The sequence below is a fragment of the Canis lupus genome, chromosome 14, assembly GCF_003254725.2.
Source record: "Canis lupus dingo isolate Sandy chromosome 14, ASM325472v2, whole genome shotgun sequence".
NCBI lineage: Eukaryota > Metazoa > Chordata > Mammalia > Carnivora > Canidae > Canis > Canis lupus.
The window spans coordinates 22,686,351-22,704,887 of NC_064256.1; the positions used below are offsets into that span (position 1 = coordinate 22,686,351).

General features: G+C 34.9%; 1 protein-coding gene across 4 annotated transcripts in view; it reads left to right on the forward strand.

The window, feature by feature from the left end:
* C1GALT1 (core 1 synthase, glycoprotein-N-acetylgalactosamine 3-beta-galactosyltransferase 1) overlaps positions 1-8,106 on the forward strand; it is a 38,288-nt gene extending 30,182 nt beyond the window's left edge. For all 4 annotated transcript variants that reach the window (XM_025471269.3, XM_025471272.3, XM_025471270.3 and 1 more), the window contains one exon: positions 3,080-8,106. In XM_025471269.3, coding sequence (XP_025327054.3) covers positions 3,080-3,271 — 192 coding nt within the window. In that variant the 3' untranslated portion in view covers positions 3,272-8,106. The remainder of the gene's footprint in view (positions 1-3,079) is intronic.
* The last annotated feature ends 10,431 nt before the right edge of the window (positions 8,107-18,537 follow it).

Consider the following 18,537-nt stretch of genomic DNA (forward strand, 5'->3'; position numbering starts at 1 on the left):
CTGTTTTCAGAGTTGAAATATTACTCAGAAATAATACTATTTTCTGAATTATTAACTCTGAAATTACTGCTGTTTTCAGAGTTATCCTAAATCTCATACATACACTTTTGCTCTGTAGTAGTCACTACAAACACAGTGTGGAAAATTTTTATTTTAGCAAGTCACTATATGAGATATTACAGTTAATCAAAGAGTTACATTCTTAAGTTGGTTAGTTGTTTAAAACTTAACTTCTTCATACAGTTCCCTTTTCCTACCACCTTCTCACTTCCCTAGAAGTGAGTTTATTCCCTAGGACTAAAGTCTGTTTCCTAGGAATAGAGTTTTCACCAGATAATTTATAATCAGTCTTTATACAGAAGATTTAAACTAGTGTATATGTGTGTAATAGTGTATACATACACACTTATATAGATATGCCCCTAAATGTGAAATTGCTTTTGTTGTAGGTTAGAAATGACCAAGTAGGATCTATTCTATTCTTCAATTCTATTAACTGTAAGCCATCTGAAACTTACTGACATATGGTCAAGGTTGAGAGCTCCTGATTTTTCCAAGTTGTTAACTGATCATTCCAGTACCAATTTTTATTTTCAGTAGTGATTTAAAATAATCTCCTTTATCACATACTATAGTGTTTCTTACAATAGGATTGGTATCTGGTATTTCACTTCTGTTCCATCATCCTATTTGGTTTTGCCTTAAGCACCATATTGTTTTGAACCTCCTAACTTTACAGAATTTTGAAATTATTAATCTAAGAGTATATATTCCTTTATATCCTTTTTCTTTCAAACTACTTTGGTAACGTGCATGCCTTTACGTATTTATCAATTTAGGAACAATGAATGCCTGGTATTATTAAAATTTATTTTAGATGGCTTAGTAAGCTTTATAGTTTTCTCCAGATTTTATTTCTTCTTAAATATCTCCCTATGCTTTTAATTTTTTTTTTTTTTTTTACCTGAACTCTCTTGAGTTTTGGTAGTAACCATTATTATATGCAAAGAGATATTTTGTTCCTAATATTATAGCTGTTTTCTTTTATTGTCTTTTATTTTATTGCTTATAAATCTTAACAGTATCCTGGTCATCTAGCAAAAAAAAAAAAAAAAAACAATAATGCAATAGAGTGAAATGTAATTAATGCAGTAAATCTTATCAAAAATATAGTATATCAGGGTCATATAAAGTTGCTTTCAGAGAGGTTCGACAATTTAAAATTAATTGCTATTAGTCTAGTCTTTTAGTTTTAATACACACTGGCTAGTATAGTAGCTTCTAGCCAGGTATGACTGTTGAGTATTTATAAAGTATGGCTAGACCAAATTGAGATATACTGTCAGTATAAAATCCATTCCTAATTTCAAGAACTTAGCACAAATAAAAAGAACAATTTCATTAATGATTTTTAAAATATTGCATGTTGAAAAAAATAGATTTATTCATTTAAAATATATTCAAAATAATTCCCATTTTTTAAATTACATTTTAAATGTGGCCACTAGATTTTAAACTGCATCATGTGGCTCACATATATCTATTGGACAGAGCTGATTTGATGATCACAAGTTGACTTATAATTTTACTTTTCAGATTTGTTCCTATCCTTACATTGCCTAATTGTGTTAAGAAGTAGGCAGCAAATAATTTTCCAGTGCTACATGGTTGTTCAGAACCCCACATATTCAGCATTTGTTTCAAAGGGAAGTTCATAGAGAAAGCCATAGAAAATACAGTGGACAATTCCCTGATAATTTTTACTGCATTATAAGCTATCTACTTCCAAATATGAATTATTAAATGTTCAGTATGGATCTTCTCTGGAAACTTACCAGAATATCTTTCTTCTTGAGTCCCTGCAAAGACATTAGATAAAGTGTGAACGTTTTGTTGGAGTCACCTGGGTGAAGCATTCTCTAGATACCAAAATGACCTTACAGCTGTTTAATTCTAGGACCAGTTTTTAAATTTTTTTTCTGCTATGTTCTTGCTTTTTTTGTTGTTTGTTTGTTGTATTTTTTATTATCTTGTTTTTGTCTTTTTTTTTTTTTTAAGATTTTATTTATTCATGAGAGACACAGAGAGAGAGAGGCAGAGACACAGGCAGAGGGAGAAGCAGGCTCCATGCAAGGAGCCTGATGTGGCACTCGATCCCGGGTCTCCAGGATCCCACCTTGGGTTGCAGGCAGCGCTAAACTGCTGCGCCACCGGAGCTGCCCCTGTTTTTGTCTTTTTTAAACCTGTTTTTCATACTAACTGTGTTAGGAATCTGTGAGAATTATATATCTGGACAAATGTGTAACACTTACTGAGGGCCACCTAAATATGACTATTTTGTCAAAAATAATGTCAACATTTATTGGGCTTTACTATAGGTCAAGATGGTTGCAAACATTTTATAAACATTATCTCTTTTAAATAGCCATCTTTTGCAGATGGGGAAATTGAAGCTTATAGATATTAAGTAACTTGCCCAAGGTCAGACACTAGTAGGCAGAATTTGACCCTAGTAGACAAACTTTAGATTCAAACTTAGATTTGACTCAGCACTTCCTCTCATAAATACTACACTGTTTTGGTTGATGTGCAGATGAAGTATTAGGTTGCAGACACATTATGGGTAAGGCTTTTGTAGTCCTTGAATGTTCCAAAGATGTCTTCCTGGGGTTGAGCCAAACAAAAAGTTATAGACAGAACTTATGAAGAGAAAGCAAAACTCAAAAATGGAGCTTCATCCTTTGTATAGTTGCCCCTTTCATTTGAGAATTCTCAAGATAGATAGATATATACATATATATATATATATATAAATTTTTTTTTTTTTTTTGCAAAACCCTATAGAATATGAGAGAATATTATTTCAGGTAGATATATTTTAGCAGTTTTCATGTTTAGTTTTAAATCTAAAAACTCTTGGTTTCTTCCACAGGTCTAATAAATAAGGTGCCTCTGCTTTACCTTGCCAGCTTTAATGCTTGAATTCTGTTAAAATTAATGTTTCCTTTATCAGTATGTGAATATTGTATGTTAACTATGTATTATATCTTAATAATGCCTGTTTCCACTACTTTTTTAGGGTCCTGGTTGCTGTTCTGATCTCGCAGTTTCATTTCACTATGTTGATCCTACAACTATGTATGAGTTAGAATACCTCGTTTATCATCTTCGTCCATATGGTTATTTATACAGATATCAACCTGCCTTACCTGAGAATATACTAAAAGAAAAAAGTCGAGCGTACAAAAATGAAGATCCAAAAGTACAGTGAGAACCCTTGAAAGAAAAACATAAATGAAGAGGTAAAATGTCTAACATTGCACTGAAGAACTTCTACATTTCTGATACAGAACACTGGAATCCCAGTGAGGAATTCTTCCTAAGTGAACATTCCATATTAGAGAAATCTTTCATATGAATGACTGTAAACTGAAGCTTTAAGTGAGCTGTGAAGTCTGTTAAAATGTGTTTTGATACATATATATATATGTGTGTGTGTGTAAATATATATATATGTGTGTATATATATATATGTATGTGTATATATATATATATATATATATATATATATATATATATATATGAAAAACTTGTGTTTTTAAAATGGTGGCCAGGCAGAGGAACTAGAAATGAGATTTTTGTTTTCTATTCTTGACCACATGTATTATTTTCACAGAGAAACTAGAACATTTAAATTTTCTAAAACTACACTGCACATATTAGTAACACATGATGCTAAATAGATCTGCCTTAAAGAAAATTTTAGAAATATTGTTGCGTAATATTATTTATAAACTCAAGATATGAGTTTATATTTGCAGTATGATATAAATGAACCAAACCCACACCCCCACACACTCACACATGCAGTTTTTGTCTAATGAAAATTTTCCTGTGACTATAGTTGGCAATATTTCTTCCGGGCAAGGTTAAAGTAAGAATGGCACTTGTCCTAAAGTGCATTAATAAAGCCACATTTTGAAATTATATGGGCCTTGACTGTATTATATATATTCTTGGTTCTAATTAGTAGTTAATGTTTTACTGAGTCCCCGTTGTCTCTTTTCTAAATATGTTTATTCTTGAATATGATTTTAATTATTAATATTTATGTACTCAAAACATTAATAGCATTCTATAAACACATTTTAAAATATTTTGTTCCCAAATTTACCCATTGTTAATTGTGGGTAACTAATAAATAGTAAATTTAATGCTATTTGGGGATGCTTTTCTTAGATCAGAAGCACTCTCAGGAATTACTAAGTGACATTTTAAATGGAATATGTAAAACTCTTTTCAACTACATAATTATAGTTCCTTTTGTTATCATTTTGTTGAGAGTTGAGAATTATGTTTGTGCCTTTCATAACTTGTTTAAAGCAAGGTTAAGACATTCATTTTTAGGCTCTGAGGTGGCTATTAGTTGCATTGGCAAAATAATTTGAATATACGAGTTTGATCAGAGGTCATTAAAAACATTAGAAATACAGAGTGCTTAAACAAACTGAAATATGCCAGATGTTAAAAGACCAAATACTTAATTCATGAACAACAGCCTGAATTTTGATGCTGACTTACTATTTGGGGGTTTGTTTATTGATTGGTTTTTGGTTTTGCCAATGGATAATTCTAACGGAGCAGAATACCATTCAACACTGTCATCAAAAATATATTCATAAATATTTCATTCTAATTTTAGTGACCTTCTATTTAAAGGATTTCTGGAAGGAAAGAATATTTTGCAGACTTTCTATAAGATTATCTTAAATGTAACAAATGATTTACATTTTTTATGTTTATCATCATGCTAATTTTACATGGCTTTCATGCCCTTGAATCTGCTGCTTAGCTAAAGAGTTTATATTTATTGTGCCAAAACATGTCAAAAATCATCTCTTTGGATGGTGTATTGAAAAGATGTTCATCTTGGTGACAATTAGTGGTAATTATGGATTATTCTGTTCACACAGTGAAAAGTCACACCTGTTTTTACCTTAAATTGTCTTTTTTTTTTTTTTTTCATAGCACTATCATCTGCCAGAATTTCAAGGCATTCATTCTGTTCTTTAAACAACTCTTCACCTTGGTGTCAATATGAAGTTATTTGCAGTCCATATATGCTACTTTCTAAAAACCTGAAAATTTACTCATAGGAAATTAACATGGTGATGAATCCTGGGATCTGGAGTCAGATTGCCTGGGTTTAAATTCTTGATCTGTCACTTATTAGTTTTGTAACCTTAAGCAATTTTAATCTCTCTGTGCCTCAATTTTCTCTATTAAGTTAAGGACAGTAATACTACCTACCTCACAGGATTTTAACAAGAATTAAATGAGTGAATATATGTACAACTTTTCGAACACTTGTCTGGCCCAGCCTATGGAGCAATAAGTATAAGGTTTTATTATTCTGTTACCTTAGAGTATAAATATTTGTTCTAAATGAATGAAAAATCTGCTTTAATCAAATTAGATATTGGAGGAAGTATTTCATACAATTCTTAAGTAATAGCTAGTTTTTATCTAATGCCTACTCTATGCCATCTAGTGTGCTTAGATATTCTGTGTGCATTAGTGTTAATCTTCACAAATTGGGTGTTCTTTCTGTATTGTAGATGAGAAAACTGAGGCTCAGAGAATTAAAGTAACTTTTCCACTGTCACAGAGCTAGTAATCACAGAGCCAGGATTTATGCTCAAAGACTGTGTGTTCTTTATACCATATCACCTTTGAGGTTAATCATTTAGTACTATTTCCAGTTTTACTTACTAACATGTGTGATCTGATACATCAGCCAGTAATAGTCATATTAACCAGGCAAATTGTCGTAGTGGCTCTCAAATTGTGGTTCTTCTTTTCTTGCCTGGGAGCTTGTTAAAATGCATATTTCAAGACCCCAGTCCCAGAAATTCTGATTCTAGCATGAGAACCGTTAGTATGCATTCTTACCAGATTCCCTTGCTCACTGGTTTTCAAAGTGTTGTCCCCAACTAGCAGTATTTGCCTCATCTGGGAACTTGGAAATGCATCCTTTCCTGGGCCCCCACCTCTGACCTCCTGAGGTGGAGGCTAGCTGTAGTGTTTAAATAAGCCCTCCTGGTGAGTCCTATTCATTCTAGTTTGGGAACCAAGGCCTGGGTGATTCTGATGCAAATGATCCTTGGGATGTGCTGAAGATTTATTGCCCCTTAAGTAGGATATCTTTCAAAGATTTAAATAAAGCAAGTTTTAAATCTGTGTTTTCCAAGATCATACCATATTAAATGTCAGAGATTTTAAAGATAACCTGAAGGGTCCGTGGATCATTCAGTTTTTGACAAAATTCTTTGGCTTCTTCAGGTTCCACTAATGTCAGGGCCCACAGTAACTAACATATTTAATTCTCCAAGCTTAGTAATTTCACAATTGGGGTGGGAAGAGTTTATTAAGAACTAGTAAGTACATACTAATTCATTAAAAGCATAGCTAAATGAGTGTCCTCACTAGTTAGTAAAAAAAAATTCTGATTGTTAATAAAAAATTTTAAATGGAGGTAGCAGAATATTACTTTATAATATATAGAATGTTTTTCTGCAAATTAATAATATCAAACTTTGATCACTGTCAAGAATCAGTTGACCCTCCATATGACCTCATACAGCAAAAAATTTTCCCAAGTATTCAGCAGAGCACATAAAACCGGATTTCATGGTGATAACTTACTGTATTTTAAATTGAGATCTTTGTCATTTGGATAAATGGTTTTAGTGTTGTTTCAAAATATAAGGCTTTTGCTATGTTTATGTTTCCCAGGAACAGTATACTGTATTTCAAGTGGGAAGTTCATAGGTGATACAAAGCAGATTTTTGTCTCAGAGTTCAATTATTTGTTTTCAAATATCTTAAATTTCAGAGGAATTTTTGTTACTGTAAGAAGACTCAAAATAAATTACTGGCCAGTTTTTGGTATTTTTTGAAATACGGTAATTGCATTTGAGCATTAAATTTGTTAACGGGTTATTTTCATAATTGTTTGAGTATTAATTTTTCATTTCCTTGAGCCTATCAAAAATACTATCAATGATAGTATTTTCAGATTGAGACTTGAAAAACTGTCTCACTTTATGATTAGATCAAGTCTATCCTTTTGTTCTTCATTTAAATTTTCAGTTCATTAGAGTATTCTGTCTTTGACAATTCCTTCTTCTTTGTATTTGTTGCCCTTTATTTTCTTTACAACTAATTTCCATTTTCTAACTATTCTTAATGCTGCCTTTGCACGGTTAATTTGGCTGTGATTAGTGATTAGAATTTGTATCACTTACTAATAATTTTATACCTATTAACTTTAGATTTCCCTAGGAGATTGGAAGTAAAAAAATCTAAGAATAATGCCTGCTGGCTCTCAGGATACTTGCCCTACTTAAATGTCTACAGTTTTAAACTAATTCTAGATACACAATTATTAAATGAAGTAAAGTTATTTGGATTTCATTTCCTCTACCCCTTTTTCTCAAAAACAAACCAAAAAAACCTCATTTGCCTCATTTCTCTATTGTAGGCCTGACAGAAACGCTCTTATGCAAGCTGGGGGACAACCTATGGTTTATTTTATACTAAATGTAATCTCTGTTAATTTAAAAATACAACTTATGTTTATATATCGGAGTTGAAATAGAAGTTTTAATACAGATTTGAGTAAAAAACTTTACAAATTCTCTCCAGAGAAATCGACTCTAAAACTGGCTCCAGAAGTGAATAGTGCTCTATTTCAACTCCTTTTACCTTTTTAGCTCTCTAGTTTTTAGTTTATATCAGTTCAGTTTAAATAATTTTGCAGGGCCCTACAAATTAATAATCCATATGAAGTATATATTAGAGGGAAACTAATCTTACTGCTAAGCAGTGTGTTATATTACACAGTAAATATTTGTGTTTTGGAATTTAAAAATTATGTAAGGTAATAGTATGAATGATTTAAAAATGTGTGGTGACTTGATTATTTTAAGTGATCCACCAATAAGTCAGGAAAAAATGTATTTTTAAATGTTTCTTAAAGTGCCTTTTGAACATTTTTAAACAATGGATTTAAACAACCACATAAAATAAATTACCATGTTTAAAGCTGTTTTATCTGATTATTTTTAACTGATATAAGAGTTACGGGAGAAACTAAGGGGTAGTTTTTGGGTTATTTTACCAAAAAAATACTAATTTAAATTATTTTCCCATCTAAGTTATTCAATTTCAAGAGGCTTAAGTAATTTTTACTACAATATATATTATTTGTCTTAAAGCAACAAAATACTCCACCTCAAATTTTAAGTAATAACCTTAAAAAAATTAGAAACACTCTGTCATCCAGGTAAGTATATGTATATGTGGGGGATTCTTTTCTATCTCTTGGTATATTTTGATCTATCATGTACACTCAATTTATTCAACTAATGAAATAATTATGCCTAGCATCTGCTAGAAATACAGTGGTGAGCAATAGAGCCTTAATTCTGTAGCTAGACAATAAATAAGTTAATAGGTGCATGAACTAGGTATTTCAGAGAACAATGTTTTCTGAACATTGGAAAAGAAAACAGTGATTTGATAGAGCAATTTTCTGGGTAGGGTGTCAAGGTAGACCTCTGAGGAGGTAGTATTTGACCTGAGACTGGAATGACAGACATTTTGTATACTTCAAAAGTTATTTATATTTATGAGGTTCTTTGCCCCATATGTAAAAATAATAATTTTTCTAACTTTGCTTAATTATGCTCTGCGTATATATAAAGGCTCAGTGAAATGAATTTTATAGGCCAAAATCTTTGTGGTTTTAGGCATATTTCATTCAGAGCTCAGGTTTATTATCTATCGATATTAGATCAGTCTGGTACTTTTAAGATATGAGTGAAAATTGACCTACCTCTTTCTTAAGCAAATGATTGCAGATGTTCATATGGCCCTTGACCTGAAGTCTAGCCTGTCTACCTCAATTTTCAGTAACCTGCCACCCAATATGTTCCTTATTAGTGCATATGTACGTGTATGTGTTTATATGTATATACACACTGTTGTTTGGACTCAGCAGCTTTAAAAAAGCTGAGGGAATGAATGCCACTTTATACTGTTTTAGTAGCAGAGTTGTAAGATTTAGTAAATTCAGATAGCCCCATGTTTTCCAATTAATTGTATTTAGTTGTAAGTCTTTCAAGAAGAAACTTATGTACCTAAATACATATAGATTTACTACAACCTATTTTAAGTTTTCCAAAGGTATAGTCCTGGAAAGGATACAGAATTATTGCTTAACTTATCTTATCACTAAAGGGAGGCGCTCTACCTCAAACATATTTTATTTCAGATCTAATAATGTTGACAATATAGATTGTCCAAATAGAATTTCCTATAGTATTTAATTAAGGTGAATGAACAGTTAACAACTAAAGTAATCAACATTCTCCAGATAAAGCTATCAGTATTAGCAAAACATAGAAGTGAACGATTTTCTCATGAGTTTGTTACTCATTATTGAATTTAGTCTTGCTATGTAGAACTTTACTGTACTTCTTAAGAACTACATTTGTGTTGCATCATTTCTGCTGCCTAAGAATTACCAGGTTTGTACTGGTGTTTCTCATTCTGTTATTGATAGCTCTTTTTTTCCAGGACTAAAAATTTGTGCATTTATACTCTGTCTTGTATGTTGCCTCTCTATAGTGTAGTTGAGTACAGCTATTTACCTCCTAATGAAATACTCATTGTCTTTTTTGTGAAATTCAGTACTAGGATTTCAGCTCTTTGGGTTTTCTAATGAATGTCTAATGACAGATTAACAGTACTTCCTCATTTGTAGAACTGCTAGATGTGCCATTATAGAACTAATTATAGTGGCAGTGTCTTAGTCTTAACAAGTTGTCAAGTTGTGACTCTTGTCAGTTTCAAATCTTTTTTCATAGAACTCACACTAAACCACATTGTCTTTCCTCTTTCTTTTTCTAGAATACCAGAATTACACTCCTGGTAGCAGTTAGGTTGAATTTCATTTTCCATTCATTTGTTATTAGACTGTAGCAAGTTGGTGATAAAATCCAGAAAGTAGTTTGAAAGAGACTAATGATCCACTCTTTAGTTCTATATAAGACTGTATTCATTCTCTTCAGTGCTGTGTGTGTCAGAGATATAGAAAGGTATGGTTATTTTAGTTGGATTTTTCTTTAGTCAAAATACTAAACTTTAGTTTTTCATACTAATTAGGTGTGTAAAGTAAGTACTTTCATTCTAAAAAAAAGTAATTTTACTCTGTGAGGTGAAGGTCATTACATGCTTAGAATAATAAAACAAAAAATGATTTATTTATAAAAAGTAATTTTTATAGGGGCACCTGGGTGGCTCAGTCAGTTAAGCCTCCCACTCTTATTTTCGGCTCAGGTCATGATCTGGGGGTTGTGGCAACCAGTCCTGCCTTGGCTCCCTGCTCAATGGGGAGTCTGCTTGAGATTCTTACCCTCTCTGTCTTCTCTCCTCTCATGCTCAGTTTCTCTCAAATAAATAAATAAAATCTTTTTTTTTTTTTTTTAATTTTTAAAAATGATTTTTACAGACCTACTTGCCTGGTTACAGAAGCAGAAAAAAAAGGGGAAATAATTGAATCACCTATATTTCCTTAATCCTAAATTAGACATGTAGCCAACTATTTTGGAGATCCTCAAGTAATCATTGGTATTTGGTGTTTTTTTCTCATCCGAAAATTTCATAATCTTTACCAGGTTAGACTTCATTCTCTGTTTTATTGTAGACCCTCTTAGGCTACTAAATCTTCAGATTTGCCAAATGGAAAATTGGTGTTCAGAAGTCAAATGACTCAGAACAAGTGAAGCAGAACTGAGTGGCAAGATTGAACCCGAGTCTGAAGTTTGAAAACACATCAAGATCCATTTATAATATGCTAACTTAGAGGGTAGAAAGGCAAAAAACTTGTAGGTGCACATAGTTTTAATTTAAGATCACCAGTGACCTCATTTAGGCCTAATTGATGACCTCATAATGTAAAACAGTGCTTATTAAAGAATATTAATAGAATTTTTGCTATTAAATAGAAATTCACCTTACTAATTCAGTAGCTATTACAAATCCTAAACTTACAGCATATTGTCTAAATTTATTCTTCGATAACTCTAGATCATTGCATAGAATTACTTGAAACTCATTTGTCAGGTGTCTTTAAGAGGGTTTTCTTTTTTCCCCTCTGCAGTCCAAAACTTTTGATGTAAAATTACCCAAACTTCCTGTCATTACTAAAACTGAAATAAACAAGAGATAGAGAAACTGAAAATGTGAAGCAGGCATTTTACCCAAAAGCAGTTATTTACATCAGTGAGATTTTTTTTTTTTTTTTTAAGAAGGCAGGTTGGTTTCCTTTGACGTCATTTTTTCCAGACTCCTCCTTATGTTACAGTATGGTAGTGGTTTCCTCCCTAAATTTTATTGCACTTCTTACACCTAAGAATTAAAAATTAGTCTTACTCTATGGCATAGCATGTTAAAATTAGGAATTGTCTTGTTTACTTCTTCTTTCACTTCTCAGATTCAACCCAAGCTCTGTACTCAAAAGATCAGCAACCTTTTGACTTATTTTGTTGGCTTTAATATATGTCAAAATCACACCCAGGAGCCCAAGGTGTGGTAATAGACATCAAATATACTATTATTCTAATTCTAAGCCAGTCAGTGCACACCCTCTTTCATATGAGAAATAATAACAGAAAATATCTGACAAGTAATAATGGGGCTTCTAGAGCCAAGGGTGATTGAGGTTAAGTTAAATCTTCACTGCTCATGACACTTCAGAGCTATCTTCCAGGAATACTCAACCTCCTCGTTAACAAAACAGGGAACAAAACTCCTTCAGGGACCTCACTCTTCATTTAGTTAAACAGTTTGGATAGAAAAGGGAGCTGTATCTTGAGGCAACACAATTATTTGAGTGACCCCATTTTCCACCTCATGAATTGCACATCAGAAGAGGTCGGTAATGTGGTTGACCACTTTTTTTCTGAGTCCAGGTTACTAAAGACTAATTTTATTTATGTACTGCGATCCCACAATTTCCTTCCCACCGAATAAAACTGAGCTATACATTTGAGCGCTCTGCTAAACATGTAAAATGGGAGAAGGGTTACCATTAGATACAGGGAACAGATCAGCCCACTGCCACCAGTCAGGACTTTGGCAGACTTCTATACTTTTTATTACTCTAACAGAAGAAACACAATACCTTTCAGTAATGAGAGGAGGATCACGCTGTCAATCACTGTGAAGGGAGGTCTGGCTAGGCGAGAGCAGCTTGAGTAAGGTTTCTGCCTTGAAGAAAAGCAATTTCCAAGTGTTGTGTAGTTCAGGCCTTGGCCTAAGGCTTTAAGATCACCAACTTTATTTTTTCAAAGTCCCTCAGCCCTTCATTTTCCTTCTACAAGGCCAATTCTTGTATTCATATGAATGACGATTCTTGCCCTCAGGTACTTTCTGGTCCTAGGGTTGCAGAGAGGAAAAAGGTAGAGTCTTGCCCCAAGAAATTCAGTGTTTAGGAAACACCCCTCTAACTTAACTGTAACAGAGCTGATGACAGTGTTCAAATATGTTAAACCAAAATGGGCAGTAAAGGCTAAGGGCCCAAAGAGTAAAACAAAGACGACAGATGTCCGTCCACGAAGAAGGCAAAGAGCCTTTTGGAGGCTAAACTATTTTATGAGGTTTGAATTTGAGGAAGGTCTCCCAGTAACTTCCGTAATGAAAAGTTTTGTTGGTAATATTGGTCCATTGTAAAGCCCATCTAGGGATCCCTGGGTGGCGCAGCGGTTTGGCGCCTGCCTTTGGCCCCTTTGGCCCTGTTTAATCTTTTAAACAGGACAAATGAATCTGTGTCTCACCCTATAAAAACCATAAAATCTAGGCTATCCAAAGTCCCAAGAACCCCACTGACCTGCTGACTGGCCTCCTAGTGAGGAAGTAAAGAAGTTACACAAGTTACACAGGGTGGTCAGCCAGCGATTGCCTTCAGAGAACCAAATGAGAGAGGAGCCTGCTCTGATTGCTGTGAAGGATTGTGTAGTTAATAGTACAATGTAGATAATTGTACTATTATCTACATTGTACTGACTAGTATTTGGCCCTTCATTTTAGACAAGGATGACCAAACCCCACATGGTCTTAAAAGGACAAACTTAGGTTAGTGCCTTAACAGTCCTACTTCAGTGAGGGCTCTGTGAACTCAGACTTAGAGAATAAGCATTAAGGGAGTATCTTACAGTCCTTCAGCATTAAGTCTTAGAAGCAAACCATACCCTACATGCTTAGCTGACCTAAATTAATTAAAAGCCACATTTGGAGAAACTTCCAAGTATTCATCTAGATAGTGAAAGCTAAGAGTTGGACCCTGTGTGCTTCTGAATAAGTACGGCCTCCACTCTAATTAAAAGAATTTACAAAGTTAAACCTATCCTTAGAAGTCTGGAAGTTCTCACATTTTAAAGTTGAGTCTTGGGGATCCCTGGGTGGCGCAGCAATTTGGCGCCTGCCTTTGGCCCAGGGCGCGATCCTGGAGACCTGGGATCGAATCCCACGTCGGGCTCCCGGTGCATGGAGCCTGCTTCTCCCTCTGCCTGTGTCTCTGCCTCTCTCTCTCTCTCTCTGTGTGACTATCATAAATAAATAAAAGGTAAAAAAATAAAGTTGAGTCTTAAAATATAAAATAGACTCCAGGTCTGGGCTTTTTTTGCTGGAGTTAGAACCTTGAAACAGTTAATAGGCTGAGACAACCTAACACCAACAAATCAATGATAGTGCAACATACTACACTCAAGGAATAAGCACTAACACTGACTATATTAACTTTGTTTTGTATATTAAAGCCACATGCCTGTCTGATAGCAGAATAGGTTGGAATTACTGCTATTCACCACCATCTTGGTCTTGATCTTAGAGTAGGGAGATAAATTGAGAGCAAAAAGTAAAATTATTAGTTCAATTTTATGAGCATTATACTTGACATCCAAGAGACAATCTTACATGAAGAGATGTTAAGAATAAAAACATTTGGGAAAAGGTTAAATAACATACTTAGTTGAAAATTAGATGATATATTAGATTCACAGAGAGAGAATTACGTCTCATTTATCTTTGTGTCTTCCACAGAGATTTGTGGAGCATAGGTCATTCGTAAATATTTGTTCAACTTTCAATACTTAAATCTTATAGCGTATCTGTATGCCTTGGTCACAGTCCAAGGGGCTGGATTTATCTTTGAAGACTTTTCTAGCCCTAAAGCTAATTATCCTATTATGCCAGGTTTTTTTTTTACATTTTGGTGTGCCCAAGAATCACCTAATGGGCTATTATAGTACAGAATTCCAGGCCAAGTAGGTCAGGAGTGGGGCCCAGGAATCTGAATTTTCAAAATCATTCCAGATAATTTTAATGCAAGTGCGAAGCCTCACTTAGAACCATTGAATTATACTGTATACTCTCGTATCCAGTGTTTGTTAAAATGTAGCGATTTATTATCACTCTAAAGAATATAATTTTTTAAAAGATTTTATTTATTCATGAGAGAGGCAGAGACACAGACGGGGAGAAGCAGGGTCCCTGTAGGGAGCCCGATGTGGGACTTGATTCCAGAACTCTGGGATCATGCCCTGAGCCAAAGGCAGAGGCTCAACCAGTGAGCCACCCAGACGTCCCAATAATATAATTTTTTAACCTAGGATGAGTCCCTCTAAAAATGTACATTTTATATTTTTAAATATCGCTTGAAACCAAGTTTTTACCCAAGATGAATAGCACAGGAAACCAGAATCTTTCACGTGCATCTTCTTTTTTTTTTCTTAAAGATTTTATTTCTTCATGAGAAATACACAGAGAGAGGCAGAGACACAGGCAGAGGGAGAAGCAGACTCCATGCAGGGAGCCTGATGTGGGACTTGATCACAGGACTCCAGGAACACTCCCTGGGCCCAAGGCAGGCGCTAAACCACTGAGCCACCCAGGGATCCCTTTCATGTGCATCTTACTCACAGATAGCCTTCTTGATTTCCCACCGCACTTAGGAACACTTTGTGCCCTAACTCTTTAAGGTTGGGTTAAGAAGTGCTCTTTTCACATTATCCTGATTTCCACAAAAACCAAAGATATCAGGAGATCTAGAAAAGGTTTATAGAATTGTCTTAGATAACTATTATTCTCACTAGGGAAGTTTTCAGATCCTAGCTTAGCATCAGCATGTCAGTTTCAGCCAAATTAACACTTTAAAAGATCCAGAATGGAGGTCAGTAAGTCAGAAGAGCCCACCTTGCCCTAATGAGTAGCACTTCCATCAGGGCTGCCTCTTACAGCTATGTTACCACCTCTCATTGTTGACCACTCTACAGAAGACGTAAGAGATGAATTTTGGGGGAATAATTTCCTTGAGTCATTTTTCAGAAGATGATGGAACATTCTTAAATGTTAATTTTAACTTTGAAATGGCTCCATTATTTTGTAAGTGTCATATTTTGGATAGCTAACTATGGCTGACAGTCCACGCCTTGTTTTGACTACACCCAAATCATGTCTAGTGCATCAGGGAAGGAAATGAATTTGTTGCATTTACTGCCTTTCTGAATTTTTCATCTTTACCTTTTATAACTTTTTGACAGACAGAATTGAGACTTGAAAAAAAATTGAAGCTCATGATGAAATTTGAAAATCCAGTAAATTTATTCTCGCCATATTTTAAAGCTAGATCATTTGCCCATTCTTGGTTTCTCAAACTAAACACAAGAATACATACACATACACTTGTACATGAGCATAAAGATGAATACATCCTCAAGGTTGATGAGACTTGTTAGAATCTGTTGCCAGTCTGAGATGAGTATGCAAGGAAGTGGTAGAGAAATGGCCATAGGATTCACCCCTATGGGGAAGTAGAGGGAACAGCTTTGTGCAGAGGCAGGTGTTGAACTGTAAGGTGGCCCTAACAGAGGCCTACACCAGTCTCAGGGAAACTCTGGAACTGGGGTGGCCCTTCATTCTTGTCCCGCTTGGGGCAAGGCTACCTGGCCTTCATACACTAGTATGTACCTGTCACTGGATGAGGACTGCCCAGGGAAGGGGCATGATCTCGCACAAGGTCGCTTTCTTCAGCCAAGGGTAATTCCCTGAGAGGAACTTGGCTGAGAGCCATCAGCTGCCAGCCCTCCCAGCAGCTGGGGAATGGGTGCCTCAGACTTGAAGGAAGGACTAGACCACACACCCACAGTGTGCACTACAGAATCACAGTAACAATGTGGACATGAAAGCTCACCTATGACGACTATCTCCAGGCCTTTATTATTTCATTTGTTTTGGCTTTTCAAGATTATCCAGACTTTCTTACTCTCTCCACTCTTTACATTTTGATTTTCAGTGCTTTGAAGTTTTCCCAAGCTAAAGATTAAAAATCAAGCTAAAACAATACTTACCTAAGACTCCTAAAAAATATTCTGGGTAACTACCAGGTGGTAGGCTTTGCTCCAAAGGAGCCGTTTTCTGAATCAATTTGGGCATCTGAGGAAAGTCAGTTGAATTTAGGAGGCCAGAAAGTTGGGGGTTACCTATGCTATGTGACTGGAATGGTCCTGGAAGGCTTGTCCAGGCCTGCAACTCTGAGATGGTCTCCATTTATAGCTATATCTGAACCCCCATGGTGCTTACGGTCAGTGTCACTCACCTGGCCCTTGGAATGAACTGTCTCCTCTTGTTTATCACTTTGTGTCTAATTGGAATTCTTAGGCTTGACTGCCTGGTGTCTCCAACCCCTCGAGGTCAGGTCAGACTACTGATTCTCCATTGTCCATGATCAGGGTGTACATGTGAAGCTGACATCACTCTTGTCCTGGTTTTTGCCTAATATGGGAAATACGTTATACCTAATCTAGCTTCAATAAAACACATAACAGGTACCAACACTTCACCTGGAGATTGCTAAATCCAGGCTGATAATAAGATTGGAGGATAGGTGAGAACCATTGGGATAAAGGAGTGCTTGAAAAAGGGACGTGCATGGGCAGTTGTGGTAGGCAGAATTTCTAAAGTACTTCCTCCTCCCCAAAGGTGTTTCATCCTAATCCCCAGAACCTGTGAGTATGATGAAGTATCACGATCATGATTCTGTTGTTATAAAAGCACAGTTTACATTACAATAAAGGGATTGTCCTACGTTATCCAGATGGGCTCCGTGAAACCACAGAAGCCTTTAAAAACGGAGAGCTTTCTCCAATGGGGCAGAAAAGGAAGTCAGAGAGATTGGAAGCATGGAAGAATGTGATACACTGTTGTTGTTCTGAAGATAGACAGGATCATGCAAGAAAAAATGTGAATGGCTTCCAAGAGCAGAGTGACCCCAGCCCAAATACAGCAAGAAAATGGGGCCTCACCCTACAGCTGCAAGGGACTGAATTTTGTCGACCCCCTTAATGAGCTTGGAGGTGTCTTCTTTACCCAAGCCTCCAGATAGGAGCCCAGCCCAGGCAACTCCTTACTTTCAGAATGAAACCCTGAGCATGAGACCCAGGCTAGCCTGCTTGGACTTCTAACCCACAGAGCTGTTGGTGTTTTAAGATACTAAATTTGTGATAATTGGTTACTATGGCAATAGAGAACTAATACAGTAGCCAAGACTAGCAAGTCTACTCACTATTTTGAAAAGCGCCATTTCTCTGGGGAAAACAAGATGTGATTTTTTTTGTTTTGTTTTAAGTTTCTGCATACAAGTGATATCATTCAGCATGTTTCTTTATCTGGGTTACTTCACTTAGAGTAATGCCCTCCAGATTTATACAAGTTGTTGCAAGTGACAAGACAGTCTTTTTTTTTTTAAATGACTGAATAATATTTCAATATATATTATATATATTCTCTATATATATTCCTAGAGACATTTTAACATATATTTCTATATATAATATTATGTATATATGTGTATATAATATAGTGTGTGTGCATATATACATCACCTTTTCTTTATTCATTCATCTGTTGGCAGATACTTCAGTTGTTTCCAAGTCTTGGCTGTGGTGAGTAATGCTTCAGTGAACAGGGATGTAGGGGTATGCAGATATTGCTTTAAGATAGTGATTTCAATTCCTTTGCATATATACCCAGGAGTGGAAATGCTAGATCATATGGTAGTTTAATTTTTAATTTTATGAGGAACTTCCATATTATTTTCCATAGTAGCTGTACTATTTTACATTCTCCTTGGGGAAAAAAAAAAAAGAGAAACGACTATGTTAACTATGATGATGAGGAGATGAAGTGAGGTGAAGGATGTGTTAATTACCTTGACTTTGGTAATTATTCTACAATGTATAATGAATATCAAATCATCGCATTCAACACTTTAAATATATGATTATATTCATCAGTTATTCCTCAATAAAGTTGTAAATAAATATTTTAGAAAAAGAAAAAGGAAACTAGAATCTGCCTCTAAAAGCAATCTGGAAAAAAAATAAAAAATAAAAAATAAATAAAAGCAATCTGGGG